Raw genomic sequence first — 19,888 nt, forward strand, 5'->3', positions numbered from 1 at the left:
TTTGCCTTCCACTCTCCCTAGCATCAGCATCTTCTCCAGAGTGTCCTGTCTTCTCATTATGTGGCCAAAGTACTTCAGTTTTGCCTTTAATATTGTTCCCTCAAGTGAGCAGTCTGGCTTTATTTCCTGGAGGATGGACTGGTTTGATCTTCTTGCAGTCCAAGGCACTCTCAGAATTTTCCTCCAACACCACAATTCAAAAGCATCTAACTTCCTTCACTCAGTCTTCCTTATGGTCCAGCTCTCGCAGCCATGTGTTACTACTGGGAATACCATTGCTTTAACTATGCGGACCTTTGTTGTCAGTGTGATGTCTCTGCTCTTAACTATTTTATTGAGATTTGTCATTGCTCTTCTCCCAAGGATTAAACGTCTTCTGATTTCCTGACTGCAGTCAGCATCTGCAGTAATCTTCGCACCTAGAAATACAAAGTCTTTCATTGCCTCTATGTTTTCTCCCTCTATTTGCCAGTTATCAATCAAGCTGGTTGCCATAATCTTGGTTTTTTTCAGGTTGAGCTGCAAGCCAGCTTTTGCACTTTCTTCTTTCACCTTCATCATAAGGCTCCTCAGTTCCTCTTCGCTTTCAGCCATCAAAGTGGTATCATCAGCATATCTGAGATTGTTAATGTTTCCTCCAGCGATTTTAACTCCAGCCTTGGATTCCTCAAGCCCAGCATGTCACATGATCTGTTCTGCATACAAGTTGAATAGGTAGGGTGAGAGTATACAACCCTGCCATACTCCTTTCCCAATCTTAAACCAGTCCGTTGTTCCGTGGTCTGTTCTTACTGTTGCTACTTGGTCGTTATACAGATTCTTCAGGAGGCATACAAGATGACTTGGTATCCCCACACCGCTAAGAACTTGCCACAATTTGTTCTGGTCCACACAGTCAAAGGCTTTAGAATAGTCAATAAAACAGACATAGATGTTTTTCTGAAACTCCCTGGCTTTTTCCATTATCCAGCAGATATTGGCTATTTAGTCCCTAGTTCCTCTGCCTTTTCTAAAACCAGCTTGTACATCTGGCAATTCTCACTCCATGAATTGCTGAAGTCTACCTTGCATTCTTGTGTTTTCCAAATTTGCTGGCATATAGCATGCATTACCTTTACAGCATCATCTCGCAAGATTTTGAACAGTTCAGCTGGGATGCCACCATTTCCTGCTGCCTTGTTGTTAGCGATGCTTCTTAAGGCCCATTCAACCTCACTCTTCAGGATGTCTGGCTCTAGCTCACTGACTACACCGTCAAAGCTATCCCCAATATTGTTATCCTTCCTATACAGGTCTTCCATATATTCTTGCCACCTTTTTTTTTATCTCTTCTTCTTCTGTTAGGTCCTTGCCATCTTTGTTTTTGATCATACCCATTTTTGGCAACAGTAAGTACATAGCTAAGAATTTGCCTCTGACATTTAAACTTGAACATCCCAAGCATTTCAGCTGATAAACATAAATTAGATGAAATATCTATATCATCTAGTTACACATATGCAATATAACAATTTAACGTGCAATTTGTACATACAAATTGCACGTTAGGTAGTAGCCTACCTACTCTGAACATCAAACCCACTGAATTCAGTGGTTATTTATGTTACAAACTGCACTAGATTTCATACTTCATTTGTTATCAAAGGTGTCTGCACAATGGAAAAGGTTGGTGACAGAATTTATATTTCCTGTTTTTAATAGTATGTGGGGTATGCGTGTGTGTATGTGTATGCACAATAAAACCAAAGAGATAAAATAGTACAAAATTAATACTGAAATCCATTCTGGCAGTGATCTTTCCACACTAATTCAATCCCAAAAGGCCTTCCAGAAAAGCCAGATTGTGACAAACTGCTAGAAGACATGAAAATGGAATCCACTCTCACTTTGAGGGCAAGCTATTCTAAAGGAGGAGAGCTCTCACTGAGAACACCTGGCAACATGCTCCCTCCAGTCATACCTCTTGATAGGGTGGGACCCAAAGCAGGCATTCTCTGGTCCCTTGTATTGCACAGACAGAATCTATCTGTAAAGATAGTCTCACAGTGTAATGGCATGTGGGAATGAATTTGGGAGACAGGAGGAAGAGCTGCAGTCAGGGCAATGGTCGGATAAGAGGCAACTTAGCCCGCAGCAGGAATGTGGGCATGGCAAATGTTTCAGAAGGGACGGTCCCTAGTTGCTTGGGCTGTAAAAGCAATCAGAGAAATATATTTTCAGACTTTCAAGGTTCTGTTAATGTAACTATATATATTGGACACAATTGAACGTGTGTATTTATTTATTTATTTATTTATTTATTTATTTATTTATTTATTTATTTATTTATTTATTTATATCAAATGTTTCACCGCTCATCTCCCCCTGAAGAGGGACTCTGGGTGGTTTACAATAAAAAGAAAATTAAATAACAATACAATATAAATGTTATATAATAAATATAAATATAAATACAGAATAAGATATAAAATGATAAGGTCCAGATGGTCCAGAGTTCTCTGTCATTCTGCAGATAACACAGGGCCATTCTACGGGACAAGCCATCTGCAGGAGTGAGTATTCTCCTTCCCACCCCAGGCATGGTGGCTGAACCAGGTCTTTAATTTCTTGGGAAAGTTCAGGAGTGAGGGGGCCTGTCTCACCTCCAGGGGAAGAATGTTCCAGAGGGCGGGAGCTACTGCAGAGAAGGCATGCTTCCATGACCCTGCCAGATGGAATTCTGTAACCAATGGGGTCCATAGCATGCCCTCTCTGCATGCCCGGGTGGGGTGGATCGATATGATGGGGATGAGACAGTCCGCCAGGTAACCTGGCCCCGTGCCATGTAGGGCTTTAAAGGTCAGAACCAACACCTTGAATTGGACCTGGAAGCAAACTGAAACCCAGTGCAGCTCGCTCAGCATAAGTGTTACATGTGCCACTCTTGGGGCACGTAAAATTGCCCACACGGCTGCATTCTGGACCAGCTGTAGCTTCTGGATATTCTTCAAGGGTAGCCCCATGTATAACATTACAGTAATCTATTGTATATATATTCTCTATATATATTCAATCGTGACTGATTCTCAGAGACTGCCTGGACAAGTCCCTGCAGTTTTCATGGCAAGGTTTTCAGAAGTGGTTTGCCATTGCCTCCTTCCTAGGGCTGAAAGATCAGGACTGGCCCAAGGTCACCCAGGTGGCTTTATGCCCAAGGTGGGACTAGAACTCATGGTCTCCCAGTTTCTAGCCTGGTGCCTTAACCACTACACCAAATTGGCTCTAACCTTGCAGTAAAGTAGAGTTAATTCATCTGGGTAGGCATCTTGTCTGGACTACCTCATGAGACTGACAACAATCTTGCAAGTCTGAAGTTTCCTCTCTGGCCACTTTACCGAGTAGGGCAGGGTCTGATCCATATGTGGTAAAGATCATTAAGTATCTATACACTTCCTTAAGATCCAGAGGCTCAAAAATTTCCCAGGTAACTTTGCAAGTTGTCACCTCTGCCACTTCATTAAATTACATCCATCTGGCTTTCAACTCAGAGCAGTTACAAGTAATATTATTCATGAAATAACACTTAAAACACTTTAATTCTTATGAATTTATGATATGGATTCATTGCAAATTTTACTGTGTTACAGTTAATCCAGTATTTCCATTTTGAAATGTACTATAAAGGATAGATATATTTTTTCCCCAAAATAATGTGTATAGCATTACAAACCAACAAATGAGGCACTATATTCTTTGTGCTCTGCTGGGGAAAGATAAATGTTATAATAATCTGATTTTCAAGCAGTTGTGAGCAATGTTATGTATTCTAGCAGGAGGTAGCCCAACAGAAGCAGCAGGAACCATGCAGGTGTATTGCTTTCCCACTAGTAGATAACTTACCTAAAAGATCCCTTTGCTAAATCTAGTGCCAAAACTAGCTGTGTCATTGTTACTGAGTAGTATTCCCAATGGAACTATTAAGTACAAGCAAAAGTCTGTATAAACCTGATGCTTGGAATTCTGACAAATAGACCTCTCCTGATACTGCTTTGCTTCCTGCTGCTTTATTGAACAACTTTTTTTTCTTGATCTCACATGTAAATCAATAGAGGCTCCTGAGATTCAAATCATAAGCAACTGAAACAAATCAGGTACTTAGTAGGACACTTCGATTCACAAAAACCAGGATTGCAAAGATTGCCTTGCCAGACAAAGAAACAAAGGGATGTAAATGTTGTATGTTGCTACCTGCACGACACAGAACACATCTATGGTTACTGCATCAGAGCATACTTCAACAAATTTAAGCAAGTGTCCGGCCCATCAATTTGAATGAGAAAGTTTAGCATGGATTTCTTCAATAGAGTTAAAGCATGCTTAAGTCATGTTCTCATTGTCTTTATGAACATTTAACAACAACAACTTAAATCCTGTCTCCCTAACACTAGAGGAAATAGTTTTGTGTTTGTTTTTTTTCCCCAAAATGAAAATGGTGTAATCAGTGTCTCTCCCGGATTACTACTCCATCTAAGAACTGGATATGAACGCAACCGAGCTATTCTACTTGCTTTCACAGCAGCTGGTGGCAGTATAAGAAACATTCCAGAGTTGAAAGACTGGAAGTTCAGATTAACTGCTTCAAAAGTTCCAAACCGGAACAAAATAGCTCATGTTCCTCATTTTGTCCAAAACTGAACTCTTTTGTTCCAAGCTCAGAACACTTCAGGGCAAAACGTGATGTTTCGTTGTTTTGCAGGTTCTGACCACAATTATTTTAAACATTAAAAAAAACCTTCCCATCACCACAGACTCCACAGTTTCTACCCTTTATCATTGGCTGCAGTTAGTTCAAGAAAAGGCTGGTGAAGGTAAAAAGCAGAGACTAACTCTCCAGTCTCCCTATAAGGAAATAATTTTTAAAAGATTCTTCATGCAATTGACATTGATTTTATTTTTTTTTTATTTTTAAAAGAGGGTGAATTTAGGTAATGAACAAAACTTATATTCTTATCCCAGCACCAATCGGTATACAGTATAAACTACTGGGTATATATGCAGAAAGATGTAAATTTAGGCCCCAAACTCTCAGGAATGTCGTACAACTTAATTGCTCCATTTGCTCTCATATTAATCTTTCAAAGTACAGTGTGCTGCGAGTCACAGCTAAGTATGTGTAATTAAGATGCCCCCAGGCACTGGTGGCTCATTAATATAGTTTTCCTTGCTAATTGCTTTTGCCTACCATCAGGTATAGTTACCTAGTTTCATCTTATGCTGATATAAATCAGGTTTCCCCTCTCTTTTTAATGCCATATTTTAACATTCACTTTGAACGTTAGCTGAATATTGTTGATGAAACAAGGTATTTGCAGGCTGAAAAATGCTAGGGTAGAAGTTCAATGGAATGTTCCTCTTATTTTCTTGTCTATTTCACAGTTCTTTTGCTTTGCATTGTTGTTTGTTCCAAAATCCAGAACATCATAAAAATGTGCAAGCAAAATTTATATATTTGATAGAGACCATTATTGTTTAGCAAAATAAATTCTTATTTTCCTTTGTATATAGTAAGAAATGTATTGCGTATTGCTGGGAATAAATGCCTATATCTAACATGCACTTTTTGAAAAAAATCATCCTCCTCAGCAATTTTTTATGCTAGATAATATGGGAGGGGGGTGATCTAGAATTTATGTAATTTAATTAGATCTGCCATTACTTGGATCTCATTACATTTTATATTTATTTATTTATATTGATATTTATGGGTTAAGGATATTATTTATGATTTTATTTATTTTTAAACTGTTTTATTGTGAACCGCCCAGAGTCCCCCATATGTGGGAGATGGGTGGTGATAAAAATACGATAAATAAATAAAAATAAATAAATTTAAAAAACAAACTCCCATTCCCAAGAATTGTTCAGTGTATAGACTGTGACTGGTAGATTAATTGTAATGTATTAGTAAGTATTTTAAAGGGGCACAGTTAGAATGAATAGCAAGAAAAGGTCCATCTAATAAATATTAAATCTAATATTTATAAAACCTTGTCCTTCCTGACATAATACATATGAGTTCCAGCATGCATGATATAGAGCTTGGAGTCTACAACAGTGCCCAAATACCAACAAAATTTTTAAAAAAAATTGCTGAAGGGACAAGTTACTAAATGCTGAAAATTAACACCAGTTTTTGGACAAGCATACCATAAATTAATGTTAAACACTGTTGAAAACTACTAATATATTTATTCAGAACCCTTGAGGAAGACAGTTTAGTACAGTTCTGAGCAGAGGTTCAAATGTTATTAAGCTTGTCTAGCTGTCTTAAATTCTACGGTAGTAATCACTTAACAAATTTATACTGAGCATGGTTAGTTTTGTTATGTCAGCACTGCACTATGCTATGACTGGATGCACACATCAGACTAAGTCATAGTTTGATTAATCATGGTTTATAGTTAAACCATCATGATCCACACATATTAAGCCAAAAACAAACAACCACATTATGGCTTTGAATGATGTGTGAATGTTGAGAATCTAATGGATCCTAAATATAAAAGCTAGTTCCTTAATCTTGTTTATTCTATAGAACAGTGTTTCTCAACCTTGGCAACTTTAAGATATGTGGACTTCAACTCCCAGAATTTCCCAGTCAGCTTGCTTGCTTGCTGGCTGGGAAATTCTGGAAGCTGAGGTCCACATAACTTAAAGTTGCCAAGGTTGAGAAACACTGTTCTATAGGTTCTCTTGCAGGAAAACTCATTTAAATATATTAGGAGTGGGTGGACATCTATGATAATTTCATTTAAAAAACAACAACAGGAAAATCTAATAATTAAAAAAAAAACCAAGTTCCAAAAGCTTGGACATCTGAAGCTAAGACTCATGCCTTGACAGACATATCCCAAAATTACTTACAATCATAGTTTATTGTATAATCTTTTTTGCTGAATGCAAAGCTGTTTCATATGTGTTTTCTTTTTAACAAGCCATTGTTAAAATTGTTGGCTTGGTCATCAAAAAGCTTTATTCACTGGATGATTCTGAGCAGGACATGTGTGATTCCAATAAGGTGATATGCAGACATTTTTGTGAATAGATAATTGTCTGAATCTATTGAAAATGCTGAGAGCCACCGCACATGCATCAGATGGGAAAGAGTATGACAGCCAGATAGACTCAACAAGGAAGCCCTGATTCAGCTGATCCCAGGGAGAGCTAGCTAGCTAGCTTGCTTGCTTGCTCTCTCCCTCTCTCTCTTGTTCAGAACTTCATCAGCTGCAGCTTCATTTTTACACCACACAGTCAAATTTAAAGGCAAAGATAGCCAATGGCAGAGGGACAATTCATTATAAATACAATGGTGATTATAGCCTCCATTTCTAACCAGGTGTTAAACCCTACTGCGTAACATTTTTGAAGCACAAAATTGTCCATGTTTAATGAAAATTGACTCTCCTATTAAAAGCTTTTCTTTCTTGAGTGAGGTGGCTGAACTGTTCATTAAAAAGAATCTACAGTAATGTTACTTTTGAATTGGATTCTTTCCATGTGTCCAGAAGTCACAGTTTTATGCCAACAAACACCTAAGTGACATTTGACTAATTGGCACTAGCTAAATGCATACACATTAGTCAGATTTTTATGCTAATGTTTTTTTTTCAAATAAGCAACCATTGGTATCATTAAGATAAATCAGTTTCCCAGGAGATAGGAAATTAAAACAACTTTCTTGATATCACATGTCCCAATTAAGTAAATATGTGCAGTAATAATTTATATTTACAAAACTTGTCCTCAAGCACTGAATGTATTTTATACAAACAGTATTTAGACAACAGTGTACTTGAAATAGATACCACTCTGTGATAGACAGTAAAAGGCTGACCTTTGATAGTGCAATGAGTAATTTCACTTACAAAACACATTATGAGTTCCTAAATGACCTTGTGTAAATAAAAGAGTGCTTTCTGAAACCTACTGAGCAAATAACCTAAAGTTAGAACTGCGCTGCTTTTGGTTTTCTTCAGCTTTGTGAAGTTTTAATATTGCACTACAGCATGGATTCTTTTCTCTGAATACTGTGTGAGGCAGAACAGTTGGCAGTTATATTGCTGTCTTGAGTGCAAGAGTCAATCATATGAGAAGGGCTGATGTTACTCAGGAGTCTTTATGTCACTCGTTCCTTTCTTGCTCTATTCTCCTTACAGGGAATCATGGAAGACATTCATCTATCCCATTTTAAAGAACTATTGCAGTAGAGAACATGCTGCTTATCTGTTACTTCTTCTATCTGACCAGGCCTCTGATGTATCTTTTCAGGTTGCCCAATTTTGTGCCGCTATTCTATTCGTCCCACCAATGACTGAAGATTAGTGCTACTTTTGGTGATCGCCACTGATATTTATATTATTGTTACTATGTTAACTTTATTGTTGTGTAATTTTATTGTATTTTATGCCTATTTTTTTAGTCTTATCAATAATTTTAGGTGTTTGTGTTCTATGTGGTGTTATCTGGCCTAAAGGCTGTAATAAAGGTTTGTTGTTGATGTTGTAATCTTTTATACACATTCAAGAAACTGAAATTTAAAGTTTTCAGCCAACTGAAGATGTACTAGAAAGCTAAATGTGTCTGATATGGTCTCTTCATGTGCTTAAGAGGCAAATGATTGTGGACAATTGCTAAGGGCTCAGCTGTCATACAACCAAATCCCAACACTGTTCTTTAACCAACTGAGAAGTGATTTAGATAAGAAATTGCATATAAAATGTCAATAGCCAAGAGCAGGACTGAACTGGAACTTGAAATTTTAAAAAAGTAGCATTTTATTTCATGTGTCCTGGAACCATATATTTATTTGTGCATTTAGACTACATATTTTCTCTAGGACCTCAAGGTAGCTGATATGGAATCTCCTTTATATTAACCCCACAACAATACTGTGAAGTGGGTTGGGCTGATAAAGTTACGAAGCATAGTCAAGTGAAAGTCTTCCCAATCAGCATCTAACACATTCATATATACACACATACAGTATGTAAACATACATACACACAAACAACAATCAGATAAGCAATCATAAATACACATTCATATTACCAACCATATTTCTCCTAAAACCTCCCCTTTAGAAATTGTAACAACAGCAACAATGGATGGAAGAAGGCTGGAACCTGTGCTGGACAAGTAGTAGGGGCTGGGGAGTCCTGAGCTGGAGATAATGAAGGGTGATGAGATCCAGGTCCTAGATCAGGAGCAAATAGAGAGAAGAAAGGCTGAATCCTAGGGTTGGAAAGGTATGGCCTGAAGTGGGAGAACAGGAAGGAGAAGGTGGGGGGGGGGTGGATCCTGAGCTGAAAGGCTATAGATTGGGGGCTGGTTATGAAGAGAAGGGCAATGTCTGAGCACCAGGAAGGGGGAGGATGAAAAAGCAGAAAACCATGGGGATGTGGGGGAGAAGAGGCAGAGAACAGGACAGCAAGAGTGGCAGCAGCAGGATGAGGTATGAAATGGAAAGAAAAGGAAGAAGGTTGGGAGAATGCTGGGTGGCAGGACAAGTCTGTCCAAGCCACTTTAGAAAGGAATGAACAATTGTTTTAATTCTTTTCAGATTCTAGCTAGATACGGCATTCAGTCGAAAAGCCATGTTTGTCTAGGAGATACCAGACATGGTAATTTTAGGCAGCATCAGAAATAGAGCACCAGGGATAGGCCTGCAGGAGACACAGAGACAGAAAGATCAATATTCTTTAGAGTTGATCATTTGTCAAGAAATAAAATGATCTGATTTCATATGGGAAAGCAGATTTTGGACCTTACTAATATTGATGATTGTTTCTTTAAAGTTTACTGTCTGCAAGCTGTTTTTAGCTTCACAGAAAATGCTTCACTGGAAGTTTTATAGAAATCCCTTCTACCAAATAAGCAACTTTCCCTTTTTAACTGATAAATCCTTTCTAGTTATAGTACGTAACTAAAACATAGCAATTTCTTTGACTGCCATATTAATAATGATGCAGTGCTTTATATTTTCTAAGTATCATGCTAACATTGGCTAATTAACCTCTAAGGCATGCTATGAGGTAGACTGGAGAACAATTTGTATATTACTGCAATAGTTTGTGGAATCAGAGACATGAAGGGTATTTAACAAATTTGTCCATGGAAAATTAACTTTAAAATTCTAATGGCAATCCATTTCTTGAATTCTATAATCCATTTCTTGAATTTCAGTATGAACTGAAAGCTCAAAAGTCTTTTGTTCTTTCTGACATAAGGATAAGCAAATTACATACAGTGTTAGCAATCATATTTGTGACATTCCTTCATCGGAATGCCATATTCCTTCATATTCAAAACACATGGCTCTGATAACTTGTGGTTTACATGTGGCCCAAAATGTGAATCAGTTCATTAGAAGGCCTTCCTTTCCAGTGCAGAATCAAGTCACGTAGCTAGAATACTCCGAACTTCAAAAAAGCCTTTAAAATGTTGTTGTCCTAAAACCAAATACCAAGATCTTCCTGACAGAGCATATTGAGATCAACAGATTTCCCTCTCCATATTCAAACAAGCAAGAGGGATCCTATGCTATTCTCTCTCTTCACTAGTTCCTGAGAAATGCAAATCTCCATATTGGCAATGCTCAGCCTACTAACAAATTCCTTCCTCAGGGCAAGGAACTGGATGTTTAATGCTACCACCCTGCCCCATTCAGAAAGCCTGAGTTGGATGTTTCCCATAAGCTGTCAATAAGCCCTTCTAGGACACGCCATATTCATCTGTCTGATAAACTTTTGCTGCTCCTCCTAGAGATGCTCCACCCCAAAGAATTAAGGTATCACTAAGCTCTTTATATAGTTGAGTGATCTTCATTTATAAAATTATCCTCTCTGTTCTGATAAGCATGTTCTATGTTTATAAAGATCAAGTGATAAAGCTTCAGATATGGACCCTTTCAAGACCCTTAAAGACCTAGTTTTGCCATCAAGCCTGGGACCCTGATGCTGTAAGTGAGCCTGTTACCTGGTTGTGTTGACTGGGGTGATCCTTAGTGCTGTTGTAGTGTGGTTCCTCAGCTACTATTTATGTTATTTATAATTTTGTTTCTTGTTTTCATTTTCTTTTTGTTAGCTGCCCAGAGTCATGTACGTGAGATGGGTGGCTATATAAATTAAATAAATAAATAGATAAATACTAGAGATTCCTTCCTTCTACCAAGTGTCATCCTCGCCATCCTTTATACTGGGAAGGGTAACCTTTCATTCAAAAAACTAGCTCCTTCCTCCAGAGAGGAAAGAACAGGACAGGAGCTTCCAACTAAGCAAAAATCTCTACCCCTCTTTATAATTCTGATCTCCAAGGATGGGAATATGTAACTAAATGGCATTCAATCCATGAGGACTGTATCTTTTTCTACCCTTTTCATCCCCCTCCACCACCATCAGGTTTTATTTATTTAATTATAGGTTTAATATATTTATGGACCATTTCCTCTCCTGAAGCATCTCACATGGACTTTCTGTCCCACTAAGTACTCATACCAATTTTGTTCTAAAATGCAAAATGCAGATGTGGAAGCTTACCCCATAAAAGAGCAACCCACACAATGAACCTACAATATGAAACAATCCATATTTTATGCCACAGCAAAGCCTTCAACAATTACAACATTCTTGCCAGTGCAAAAAAATAAGCTTTCTATATCTAAGAGAAAGACCTAATAAGACTTCCTTGAAAATTCTTGCCTTACACCACTGGCACCCTACTTGAGTACAAAATGCAAAACATTCATTACTGTGTGGCTGAATAGATAGACTTTGATGATAGCTCCTAGGAACCAATTAAAGGGGTTAACTGAGCCATGAGACTCCATAAATGAAACCAATTCCTTTTTTCTTTATTTCCCACTAAAGTTCTGACATAAAGCCAGGAGAGAAATGCATAAGCTCCAGGAACTTATATGGTGACAAATGACTGTATTACCACTACCAATAATGGGTCTTTCTTCCAGACACAAGAAGCACAATGAGCTTCCTATTGCCTTGCAACATTGTGAAAAAAGAGAACACAAGATGTCTAAGCAATATAAGCCTCGTGTATTAAACAAATGGAAGTAGTCCAGTGCCAGCAATAACTCTTTATGTTGTAAGCAAATTCTGACTCCTTCTTGGCTCTTTTTGCAAACTCAAATGGTTTATTGCAAATATCTCAACACAAAAACTTTGAACAAAGACAAATGATGCAGTAAAGTTTGTAGTCAAGCTGAAATTCTCCAAAAGAGGACAAGATTGAAACATCATCAGTGCATGCATGCATATATACACATGAGTTGCCAGGGCATGCTCACTAACTATCCAGTTTTAGCATTTAGGCTTGGCGTCAACTCAGGAATTGCTTTGTAAGTATATTAGGGAGCACAGTCTTCTAGCTGTTGTATGGAGCTGCTATATGCAGAGTACTATTTCTGTGGGTAAAGGAATATTGTAAACCACCCAGAGTCCCCCTTGGGGGGAGATGGGCAGTGATATAAATTTAAATAATAAAATAAATAAAATAAAATACATATTTATTTATTTAGAAAACATCTGACTGCATGTCTTATACATAACAATCTTATGTGGCTCACAGCAACAATGATGGTCATTTGCTATTCCCACCAGGCTGCATAACTCCAGAAAAGGTAGCTCATTAACACAACACCAAACCAGGAGTATAAATACAGAGACCCTTCTAGTATAATTCATTTTAGCATTATACTGTTCTCAGTACCTATAGGAATAAAACATGTGAAAGAACCAGTGGAAAAGTGTGGAGATAGATCATCCCTTTGATAATTGATTGACTTAGATTTATCAAGATTCCTATTTTCATTGAAGCTCTAAACATTCATGATACATTGGCTGGCATGTAAGGCTAGGACAGGCACATAATCCCACTGACCTTTTCAAGTCATTTGTTGAAGAATTAATGTGGACAGTTATGCTTTACTTTTCAGACCCAGAAACTGAGATAAAATCCAGAACTGAGGCATAAAGGAGAACATCTACCTTAGTGAAGAGTTAGACAAAGATACCCAAGAAGAAAATGTGTAATAATATCAAATATTTGGCAAAATGTAGACTTAATTGGTGTTCATACCGTCATAAATCCATCCAGCAAACCTGAATCGGGTTTTGGAGGAGCTTGCAACCGTTCCATGGACCACTTTTCAATTATGGACACCACCTGGCTATTTTCTGTATTCAGAATCCTGAAACCAGTCATGTTTACCCCACTATACCGATAAGGCTCCACATCAAGAGCAAAGAGGTCCTAAAGAAAAGGAGGAAGACATTTTTAGATGCTGTCATCCATTCATAATCTCTCTATTTTCAAACATTTTTTCCTTCTCTCATATGTAAGTATGATAACAAACCAATCCATCTAAATGCTGTGAATTTAATTATTTGCTAATAATGCCCAGTGAAAATGTAGAGGACAAATCACAAATGTGTGATGCTTCTAGGATGCTTCTACATATACACTAAGTCATAACAAAACTGAATAGCCATTTACATGGGCATTTATAGAAATGTCAAGCAAAGTCACTAAGCCACATCCTTTGCTGTTTGCTAACAATCCATAAGTCTGCATTACACAGAAATTAGAGTTTTCTGCTCTAATAGTTGTTTTTTTTTACAATGGTTGGTTATATATTATATGCTAGAAAATAAAAGGAAGCTACCAAGCCAAACACACTCAAACCTGTAAATGCACAATGTGCCACCCATTTACTTACAGGGGGAACAGGTGATGAAATGTTTGTCATGACACAAACTTATGAACTTGTGTGCAATGTTATGATGTAAGTATGAAAGGGCAGAATTTATGTTGGGACATCAAGACACACATTTTGTCATTTTGGTGTCATCCTTGCTAGCTTCAGGGTTATTTGCATTTATAGTATCCCCCCTCCCCTGCCTGTAATCTGTTTAAGAGTCATCACAGAAAGTTAAAATATTGATAGTTTGCTATGCATAGATATGGAGGACAGTAGTAAATATCAACAAATCCTCCAGAAGGCATAATGAAAACTACAGTATGTTGACAAGACTTTGAATATTAATGTTTATAGAAGAAGATGGCATATCTGGAGGTGTCAAGCTGGCAAAAGCTGGTTTAGCCCATCCCAAGTATATTAATTTGTTCATTGGAGGAAGAGGAAAAGTCACAATATTAACTAGCCATCCCATCTTCCCTTTTGTCATCAAGTACCAGATTTATCTCACATTTTTTTTCAAACAAACAAAGAAAAGGTTTATTGCGGTCTTAGACCAGTAAAAGGATGATACTCTGTGAAAGTACACATAGTCTGTCTTAAAATGATAGCAGCCTAAAGTAAAATAAAATTAAAAGTTAAAACAAAATTAAAATACATTTATAAGACTATCTAGCTAAACTCTGTGAGTGCAATCGAAGGTGCAGCCTATACTAGGTGAAAATATAGTCAGTAAGATTATGTTAAATATAAAATGTAAAATGTAAGTATCTAAAATTACAACTATGTTAATATATAAAAATTTAAATGAATTACTGTTACATAAAGTACATTACAAAAATTAGCCCATCAGGGTCTGATGAATCTTCATTGCTGCTGCACAAAACCTGGCTACCTGCGCTGTGACTTTTCATCTAGAAGCAGTATTTGAGTATAGTCTGAATCTGGGTGACCAGGATATTTACTAATCAGAGGTAAGATGAGTTTGGTTCAGAGATCTCTGTAAAAGACTCAGCGAAAAAGGATATGGTCTGTGGTTTCCACCTCTCCGGAGTCACAAGGACAGAGCCTTACAGCCAATGGTACTTTTTGATATTCGCCCTCCAGTACCACAGAGAGGAGGCTGTGGCATTGCTCTAGAGAAAAGGCTTTCCGATGGCTGGATGTTTCAAGCTGTGTGAGATAACTGGTGGCAGTGACGATAGAACCTGCCCTAGATCTGCTTGCTGCTCTATATCCTTTATCCTTTGTTTCAGCTCTTGTTTTAACTGATTGTATTCCATCTCGAGAACTGAAGATGGGGAAAAGCCTAGCTTTAAAAGATTAGTCAATGGCCTTAATCCATATGGATTGAAAGTTATCCTGAAGAATGAGAGGTGCTTGGCCTTTGGGATAAAATTGAGCTTTAGCCAAAGGTTTAGAGAGGCTAGACACACTCTTGACTCAACTTTTATCATGCCTATTTCTAGGCATAGATGTGCATTTGAGACACATCGAGGCATCTGGAGTGCTGCTCTGATGAATTTAGATTGCACTCATGAAACATGAAGTTGGGGGCCAACTAGAGTCCCATAGAGAAGCTGAGCTAACGACTTGGCCTGAAAGAGTTTGAGTGTGGCTGGAACATAAAATCCTCCCCTACAACAACAAAAAATTAAGATGGCATTGGCAGATCTTTGTCCAGAGACTGCAGCATATTCACAGTGGGCTTTCCTCAAGCCAGTGGTATGGATGACTACACCTAAATACTTGAAACTGGTCACTTGCTCTATTCTACGGCTGCGAATACTCCATGAATGGAGTTTTGACCTATTGGCAAAAGCCATTATCTTAGTTTTCTGGTAGTTTATTTCCAGTTTATCGTTATCACTGTGCTGGCCCAGTGTTTTCAGAGCTCCTTTAAGGCCTATAGGTGTTCTGGAAAGAACTACAGTGTCATCTGCATAGAGTAAGAGGGCAATGCTATGGTCCCCTAGTTTAGGAGGATGGAAATCTGGATTGTTTAAGCAAGTCACCATTTCGCTGATATAAAAGTAGAAAAGTAGGGGGACCAGAATACAGCCCTGTTTCACCCCCTTTTGAGCTTTAATTGGCTTCAAGAGAGACCCTTGCATATTGTACCTGATCTTAAGGGTTGTATTGGTATGTAGGGCACGGATTAAATGGAGAAGCCTGCAATCAATTGATGTAGCTTCCAGCTTCTCCCATAGTCTGGTCCTAAATACTAAGTCAAAAGCTGCCTTAAGATCTATAAAGGCAGCATATAATGATGTTGTTTTATTGGTTGACTATTATTCAATCAAATGCTGTAGGACCAAACAGTGATCAATAGTGCCTCTACCTTCTCTGAAACCAGCCTGCTCTTCTGCTATCAGGTTTCCCTGATCCAGCCAATCCTTAAGGTTTTCATGGAGATGTTTGGCATAAAGTTTACTAATTATGTTTAACAGACTGATTGGCCTATAATTTGCAGGATCACCTCTCTTACCCTTCTTGAAGATTGGGACAATAACCGCCAAGCCCCAGTCCTCAGGGACCTCACATTTTTTTAATGACTAGTATTTTCCAGAATGGCAGACAAATTTTGTGCCATTGCAATGACAGTCAGAATTTACTGGATTTGATTGTCCTCTAGGTATGCTTAGTCTCAGGTACAAATAGATTTTACTGGATATTGGATTCTGTATTCTTACTTCAACCTTTTGTTTTATTTTGTTCTATGACAGGAGAAGGAGAAGGAGAAGGAGAAGGAGAAGGAGAAGGAGAAGGAGAAGGAGGAGAAGGAGAAGGAGAAGGAGGAGAAGGAGAAGGAGAAGGAGAAGGAGGAGAAGGAGAAGGAAGAGACCTAGTCAGCCTCCCAAGATGAGATAGTATGATATGATAAATTGTACTTTGATAATTCAAGAATCCCAACTATCTCAAAAACAGTTAATGTTTCAAATTAGAATGAGGGGTAATTTATCATTTTTCACAGTATGGTTAAATCATCAACATGTTTCTTCTGAGTCTGTGTCACATGGTACATTTTATGTTATTTCCATTATTAAGCTGCCCTTCCATTCCTATTTTAAGGCAGCCTGGTTTGGGCAAACTAAATGTTAAGAATTATATAAGGGGCTCCACTTGTTACACTTCACTGTGTCACCTATCTTCTTTTTAATCCATTCAATCTTATTCTTGGAGACTGCCTAGACAGGTCCCTGCAGTTTTCTTGGCAAGGTTTTTTCAGAAGTGGCTTGCCATTGCCTTCTTCCTAGGGCTGAGAGAGAGTGACTGGCCCAAGGTCACCCAGCTGGCTTTGTGCCTAAGGTGGGATTAGAACTCACATTCTCCCGGTTTCTAACCCGATGCCTTAACCACTACACCAAACTAGCTCTCGTGTCATCTATAGAGGAACTGTCCTAACAGTCAGGAATCACGCTGAGATGAAGAATAGGTCTCTAGTGTTTATTACTGCTACATAAGACCGAAAATCCTAACAAACTGAAGAAGCATGGGAAAACCCAGACAGATAAACCCCAAAAGTCAAGGCGGGTCTGATCTGTGTCTCTTTGAATGGCTGCTTAATTCCTCAGTACTACGCATGTGTTTTCCCTCCTGGATAGAGGCCCCCTCCTGCTCGCCATCAGTACTCATGACAGGAACTCAATTTACCTTGATTGTACTATATGGTAAGGAGGCAGCAAGACTGAAAATGTCAAAGAAAAAAAAAAGCTCTCCTTCTCCATAGGAATCTAATAGAATTATTCAGATAGCACAAGCAAAAGAATTGCATGACATTACTGGTGATGGCAAAAATCCCTGTAATTTAGGTTTGTTGAACATGGGCCAGGTGCAAAGCTACTTGCAGTAATGACTCAAAGCCCTTTTTCTTTAAACCTGGGTTGCTTCCAAGCCATCTTGGACAATCGCATAAGTAATTATGCAATTTAAACACATTTCTGTTTACTCAAAACTATAATAAATATGCACAACAGTTCAGAGAGAATTAATGAGGTATTACATTAGACTCCAAATCAATCATGAGTAAGTACACTTCCAAACAGCACAGCTAAACAGTGTGACTGGAAAATTTATTGGACAAGACTTCTACTGTGTCAGGTAAGAAGTAATTAATAAAGCAGAGGAGCCAAAAGTGATACAAGTTACATGGCTCCATTGAGCAAAATATCTGTCTTCTGGCTGGCATATCCCAAATTATCCTTAGTTGTCAACTTCTGAAGTTCTTCCAAGAAAAAGAAAATAAAGAAAAAATGAAATAAAACTGATGACCTCCCACTAACTTTACTTTCTTTCAAGATTAATAAGCAAATGGGAATATTTAATTAGGCCAGAAGGCTGAGTGCTGGATATAGAATTTTTTGTGCTTTATTAATTGTATTACTTCTTCCATGGAGCTTGTTTACTTATTACGCTGTTCCCTTGCTCTTTTGCCAAAGAAGCTTACTTCTCTCATTTAGGCAGTTTACAGGTCCAGAATGGCTTCAGTTTCAGCCCAGAACTGCACTACTCCCTCAGTCTGATTGCTGGCTACAAAACTTCTACAAATGCAGTGGTGTAGGAAGAGGTAGGTATGTTTCGGTATGCCATGTGACCTTCTTGCTTTGTGAGCTGCACTGGTTCTGGTTTGCTGCCAGGTGAATTCAAGGTGCTAGTTATGACCTACAAAGCCCTACATAGCCTAGGGTTGGGTTACTTGAGGGACCACCTATCTTCCATGGGGTCAGCCTGGCCAGTTCAATCCAACAGGTTTGGCATGCTGCAGCTTCCTTTGATCAAGTAGTGCCATCTATTAGGACCTGGAAGCTTGTCTTCTCTGTTGCAGTGCCTGTCCTCTACAATGAGGTTCTTCCTGGGATTTGGATGGTTTTCACCCTGATAGCCTTCTGGAAGGCCTTAAAGACCTGGCGGTTCTGCGAGGCTTTAGTCTAGGGTGGTGTACAATAATGCAATATGTGTTGTTGACCAGATGTGCCATTGTGTTTATTGCTAGGTTCTCTCTTTGGATTATAGATTTGTTACGTTGTTTTATGCTGTGAGTTTTCAAGGGTCAGTTGGAATCAGGCGGCATCTAAGTTGAAATCAACAAATCAACAAACAAACAAACCATCAGAAGTACTCATACAAATGAACTCTGCAGTCTACAGCTGGCAAAAACAGCTGCAACACATGAAAGTAGCCACTCCTAGAGGAATCCTATTGAATTTGTCAGGCTTCTCACACTCATGAAAACTGTTGGCAGATGCTGGGAAAGCCTTTAGCCCAGGAGAGGTCAAAAAAGTCACACACCAAGCATTTCTATAAAAATAATTTATTTACAGAAAGCAAAAACAAAAGCAAAACATTTAAAGGACTTAGCTCCCTTTGGAGCAAGACTTGCTTGCCTACATTGCCGGCAGAGAGAAAAAAGGAAGTAAGAACAAGTCCGGGCAGGTTTCCTCCCCCCCCCCCCGGGTGATTTGCATGAAGCACGTGAGAGGAGACAATCTAATACAACCTTTTAACCCAGCCAAAATGATTAGGCACATATAGCAGTCTTAATCTGTTAGTAGGAAAACCTCAACAAAAACCATGATAGATGCCCCTTTCTAGCTACTTTGTTCTTTGCACACTGCCAAGGACACATGTAAGAGTGGCAGTAGGTAGCCATGACATCACTAGTGCTATGGAGCTGTAAGAAAATAACTTCAATTCATTCAGCTCTGTTGAAAGAGATCCTAATGTTACATAGATATATTAAACAGGTCAAGGTGAAAAGCATGTTGTTGTTGTTGTTGTTGTTGTTAGTTGCTGTCGAGTCATTTATGACTCATGGCGACCCTATGCATAACAGAACGAAATGCTGTTCAGTCTTGCGCCATATGCCTGACTGTTGCAATACTGGCGCTAAATTCAAATTTAAACCAATAGAGTAGATGCTATAAATCCACTTGCAACCTAATGGGTTTCCCAACCCATAACCAAATGGATTTGATGCAACCATGAAAATACTAGAAAAATCATCCAGAGAGCACACTATTGAGAAAATCTTAAACTACCTTTTAAGGCACTTCAGCTACAGTATCCAGGTAGAACTTCCTCAAATGTTTTTGAGGAACAGAAGGTGACACATAGGAGATAATACATGTTCCACTACTTTGA

At 38.4% G+C, this 19,888-nt stretch overlaps 1 protein-coding gene across 2 annotated transcripts in view; it reads right to left on the bottom strand.

Moving 5' to 3' along the window:
• GRIK2 (glutamate ionotropic receptor kainate type subunit 2) overlaps positions 1–19,888 on the bottom strand; it is a 527,196-nt gene that overhangs the window by 260,902 nt on the left and 246,406 nt on the right. For both annotated transcript variants that reach the window (XM_063311694.1, XM_063311703.1), the window contains exon 6: positions 13,129–13,302. In XM_063311694.1, coding sequence (XP_063167764.1) covers positions 13,129–13,302 — 174 coding nt within the window. The remainder of the gene's footprint in view (positions 1–13,128; positions 13,303–19,888) is intronic.

The sequence above is a fragment of the Candoia aspera genome, chromosome 1, assembly GCF_035149785.1.
Source record: "Candoia aspera isolate rCanAsp1 chromosome 1, rCanAsp1.hap2, whole genome shotgun sequence".
NCBI lineage: Eukaryota > Metazoa > Chordata > Lepidosauria > Squamata > Boidae > Candoia > Candoia aspera.